General features: G+C 32.3%; 1 protein-coding gene across 1 annotated transcript; it reads right to left on the bottom strand.

Moving 5' to 3' along the window:
• On the bottom strand, positions 3212–4931 carry LOC109850044 (probable trehalose-phosphate phosphatase 6). Its single transcript, XM_020419946.1, has 6 exons — positions 4876–4931; positions 4725–4778; positions 4487–4588; positions 4244–4321; positions 4028–4097; positions 3212–3596 (listed from the first exon to the last, which is right to left on the bottom strand). The coding sequence occupies exons 1-6, from the start codon at positions 4921–4923 to the stop codon at positions 3571–3573; spliced, it is 378 nt and encodes a 125-aa protein (XP_020275535.1). The 5' UTR covers positions 4924–4931; the 3' UTR covers positions 3212–3570.

A 5747-nucleotide genomic window follows, 5' to 3' on the forward strand; every position in this document is an offset into this window, starting at 1 on the left:
ATATATATATATATATAAGTATAATGTATAAGTATACTCTCTCTTATATATGTATAATATATGTATAAGTATATATAAGTATACTCTCTCTTATATATGTATAATATATGTGTGTATATATAAGTTTATATGTGTGTGTGTTTTTATGTATAATACAATTTGTTTATGTAATTACTATAAGTATTTACAATTTGTTTATGTATAATATATGTATATGTGTGTCAGTGTGTGTGTGTATATATATACATATACTTTATATTGAATGACATGAATACTTTGGGCTACTTAGTATATAAGTATATATAAATATAAGTATATTCTCTCTTATATATGTTTATCTCTTATATAATTATATATATGTATAAGTATGCTCTCTCTTATATATGTGTACAGTGTATACTCTCTCTTATATATATATTTATACTCTCTCTCTTAGTATATAAGTATACTTATATATACACATATATTATACATATATAAGTATATTTATATATATATACACACATATATATATAGATATATTTATATATATATATATATACACATATATAAACATAAACTTATATGTACATATATAAGTATATTTATATAATAGTATAAATACATATAAGAGTATAAATATATATATTTATATATCTATACATATATATAAACATAAACTTATATGTACATATATAATTATATTTATATAAGAGTATAAATATATATATACTATTATATAAATATAATTTTTATGTAATTTTTATGTTTTATTATTTTTTTAAAATTTAAAAAAAATAAAAAAATCTGGGCAGAGCCCGGCCCGGTCGGGCCCGGGCCCGGGGTACCCGGGCTCCGGTTTTGCCCGGCCTGGGCCCGGCCGGCCCGGATGGACAGGCCTAGTTTACTTCTCCTTCCATCTTTGAAATTTATTTTTTCAGTGTAATTTCATTTAATATTATGTAGTTGTTAATTTAAGTGAAAATTTTGAAATTTTATTGGATTTTCCCCCTTTCCAATGAATTTTCCCAAAAAATCCAATTAAAAGTGATGAATTAGGAATTTTCACTAAACAAATAAATTTTACAAAAGATTTCAAAAGTTTTCAAATAAGAAAATGAATTTTAGATATTTGTGAGAATTTTTGAAAATTAAAAAAAGTCTCTTCTTATTTTATTTTTTGTTTTCCTAAATTGTTTTGTAAAAGTATTTAAAATTAATGAAATGAATTTTTGGTTATTTTTTATGAAGTTTTGAAATGTTCAAAAAAACGTGAAAAATAAATGTATAAATAAATAAATAATTTTCACAATTTTGTTTTTGAATTTTGGTTCAAAATTTTTATTTTTTCAGTTTTTTTTTAATTTTGACATTTTAAAAAACGGGTATAATGGAAAAACACCCATTAATTAGAAAAAAATAGAATTTTAGAACTTTGCAAAGGAAATAAACAATAACGATATCTTAATACCCTGATATTCAAGTTTTTGCTTGCTCCTACTAATCAATTGGATATAGTCACCGCCCATTTATTTTGCAAAAAGTTTTATAAATCTCCTCTGAACCATTTGTTATAATAGTCAAGCACCCATAAATAGTAAAAATTGCTAACAAACTTCTTTAAAATCAATAATTTCAAGCAACGTTCTTAACAATCTAAAAATTATATACACCACCCGAAATTAAAAAAATTGCAAGCAACCACATTAAAATTTAAAACTACAAAAAAAACTAAAAATTTTAAAAATTGCAAAAGACCCTCTTGTACAACTACAAATTACAAATTGTCATTTGAATATTCTAAAAATTATAACCATCCTGAAAAAAGTTGAAAGTTATAAAAATGATACAAAAATCTAAAAAGTAGAAAAATATATTGAAATTTTGAAAAATTTCAACAACCCCCTAAAAAATCTGATATTATCAACAAAATCCTAAAAACTAAAAATACTAATAGTCTCATAACTGAAAAATCCAAAAATTATAAAAAACACTTTGAAACTATGAGAATTTTGAATAATCCCCTAAACAACCAAAAAATTTAGACAAATTAAAAAATTACAAACAAACACTCTAAAAATCTAAAAAATACAAAAACACCTCGACAAAACCCAAAAAATATCTTGAAAATCAAAAAAATTTAAATAGTCCCTTGAATAATATGTAATTACGTACGTCACGCTAAAAAGTTAGAAATTACTAACAAACCCCTAAAAATCAGAAGGTACAGAAAACACCCTAAAAATATAAAAAAATTATAGAGAACACCGTAAAATTAGAAATTTTTGAATACTCCCTCAAAAAATTTGTAATTATAGAAAACATCCTAAAAATTCAAAATTACAAACATTCCCGCAAGAATTTGGAAATTATCAAAAGCATCTTGAAAATCTAAAATATTCAATCAGCCTGTTGAACAATCTAAAATGGCAAACAAGCATTCACTGCTAAAAAATGAGGCATCCTAGACGGAAAATTCCACCTATGATACCCAGAATTCCGTCTAGGATGCGTATTCTAGACGGAATTCCGTCTAGAATACGCGTCTAGTTTATTTCCGTCTAGTATGAAGTATTCTAGACGGAAATTCCGTCTAGAATACATCCTAGACGGAATATTCTAGACGGAATTCAATTCCGTCTAGAATACATCCTAGACGGATTATTCTAGACGGAATTTCCGTCTAGAATAATTTATCCTAGACGGAAAAAAATTCCGTCTAGAATAAGTATTCTAGACGGAAATTTCCGTCTAGAAATCTCATTCTAGACGGAATTTGATTTTTTAAATTTTTTTATTTTTTTAATTTTTAAAAAAGTATTCTAGACGGAATTTAAGCATCCTAGACGGAATTTCCGTCTAGGATACTATGCTACAGTATTTTTTTTTTTCAGAATCTACTTTGAGTGTATGTACACAATATTGAACAACAAAAAATTATATTCATATCCAACACAATCTAATTAATTCCAATATCAAACCAATATCAAATCCAATTATATTCAAATAATACATTCACCAAAATAGTAGAGAGATACATAAATTATTTACAAACGTTTACATAAATTATTTACAATGGTTATGACACTGCTAGGAAAGAATGTAATTCATCGATACATGATTAATAATCTATTTGAGTTCCTTTCTGTTCTTCCAGATTTGCTTAAAACCATCCAACTCTTTCCAGAATGCCTCATAATAGCCAGGAATGCTGCAAAATGAAAAACGGTTATGCATAAGGCAAGGAGTTATCGAAGTAGAGTATCATATTTCTTAGTACAAGCTATTATCTAAATCAATTAGTAGATGAATCCAGCAGGAACAATTTGAGGAATAGTGTTCCACCAAGAATAGTAAAATGGAGAGTTCCTGTACCCAAAACAATTAATATTCAAAGAGCGTGCGATGAGATACTTAATCTCAAATTGTGTGTATGCAGGAACAATTTTAGCTCCAGGGACAAGCATGGTAAGTATTAAGACCAAATGTGAAATATCAATTGCATGGTTCATAATGAGTTGAACAAGTTTCTCACCTCATACTTTTTCATCTCGGCTTCTATAGATGCCTGCTTTGAGTTCTCCCCATAAACTAATAGACGCCATTTCCTTCCGAGCCTTGTTTCACATTATAAAGAAAGAAATCATCACAACTCCCAAGTTTAAATCTTTCTTTCGGATCAAGGTATTAATAACTAACCTAGCTATCTTCTTCAATAAATTGGGCGAATTGGTTATTCTTTATCACAAAAATTAACCACGTTAAATGTTTCCAATTGAGAGGTCAGGTAAGAATCATGAAATGCAAGTTAATCCATCTTACCTTAGACTACTCAAAACTTGCAGCCTTTGATATAAATTTTGGATATAAATATTTGGGGGAAAATCACACGTAATAAAAAAGTTAAATTCAATCTTTGATGCAAATTTTTTGTACATTTTAGATGCTAGAGGTCGCTTACAGGACTCCAACAAAAACTATAAATTGACAGGTTTCTCAATGAAAATGATGCTGATGTAATGTATCTTAATGAAGCCTTAGAGCTTACCAAGTGACTCCAACAAAAACTCCAAGGCCTTGCCCTTGTCCCACTTAATAGTAGGACGAATCTCAAACACCTGACCAATTCAAAACACACAAAAAAAAAAGCCCCAAGTTAATAAGAACTCGAGTCACATTCAGAGTTATAATCTAGATGCCAAAAGAAAGTAATATCTAACGAAATGACAACCAATAAAAACTCTAGAGATATAGATAAGGGTACCTTTCTCCCTTGAGTTAGCTTCAACTTAGGATACTCCTTGAGCACTGACCTCACTTGATCAGCCAATGCACTCCATCTCTGAACCCCACAACGGAAGAAAAAAACCTTGAGCACTGACCTCACTTGATCAGCCAATGCACTCCATCTCTGAACCCCACAACGGAAGAAAAAAATGTAAATTTTCCATTTATGGCATAAAATATGAAGTTGGTGCTCAGAGATAAAAAGGAATAATCTATCGACCTTTTCATCAACACATCTGAAGTGGACAGATACACAGAACTTGTTGTTCTCCACTTTGGCCCCTGGGGTGCCCTTAGTTCCCTCCACTAGAGCCTTGTACACCTTCATAAAGAAGACCCAGCAACAATCAACTTTTAGTATTAATCCGGCCCATATGTAACAAACTTATACAAGACGGCACGATGCAAACAAAAATAAAAAAATTAAAAATTAAAAAAATAAATAAAGATACACCCACCTCATCAATCATGGGCAAGAATTCACTAGCTGGCTGAAAAAGCACTGCCTTCGCCTGTAAGCCACACAAATTCAAGAAAATTATATAGGTAATTGCATCAAAACAGAATTTCTTATAGAAAAAAGTTGGGAATTTCAGAGTTATAAGCTACCTTTGTTTTGGTATGCTTTCTACCTCTAGCAGGACCCTTGATATCCATGCCGTGGCTGCCGGCATGTTCGCGTGGAAAACTGTTTTCTTTTTCATTGATATGATTGTCATCTTGGGTTACAAAGATCCGGTCTTTTATAGATCCGGTTTACACTAAATCAAAGAAAAAAATAAAAAGTACAACTTTCCTCTTTTGTGAACAAATCGCAAGCTCCTGGGTTTGTGCGAGTTGCTTGCTTGGTGTGGGGTTCGTTTGCCGCACGCGGGTTAATCCGTGGACCACCGCGGATCTAGATCCGTCGGATCTAACGAGTATGCGGGTATTATTCCACGACAGGAATAATAGCCGGAGGATAATCCACTGCAAGGGAATAATTGCGCTCAGACTTTCGAGATCTAAGGACCAAGCTTAGATCGGAGTGTAGCTCTCGTGTAAGATCTCGGATCTGTTCTTTCTTACCTCTCGAAATTCCTGCTTTTCTCTGAGCGTGGATGGTCGCCGGCAGGATCCAGATCCGAATGTGCAAGTCTTCTGGTTCTTCAAGCCATCCAGTTCACTCTTCAATCCGCAGAATTTCGGCTCTTGAAAGCTTCGACCTCTGAAACTGAAGCATCTCTAGCTATTTTATAGGCTCTCAGGACAGTGGCTGCCAAAAAGGGAGATGTCGGCCACCTCTGGCCACTAGTCGGCCACCTCGGGCCACTGTCGGCACCTCTGGGTGGCGGCACTGTTGCCTAGCCACTTGGAGGTGGCTCGGCTCATGCCGAGCCACCCAAGGTGGCTCGGCCACCGAGCCACCCGAGGTGGCTCGGCCTTGGCCGAAGCCACCGAGGTGGCTCGGCCACGAGCCACCTCAGGGGGTCGGCTTGCCG

The sequence above is a fragment of the Asparagus officinalis genome, chromosome 7 (assembly GCF_001876935.1).
Source record: "Asparagus officinalis chromosome 7, Aspof.V1, whole genome shotgun sequence".
Lineage (NCBI taxonomy): Eukaryota > Viridiplantae > Streptophyta > Magnoliopsida > Asparagales > Asparagaceae > Asparagus > Asparagus officinalis.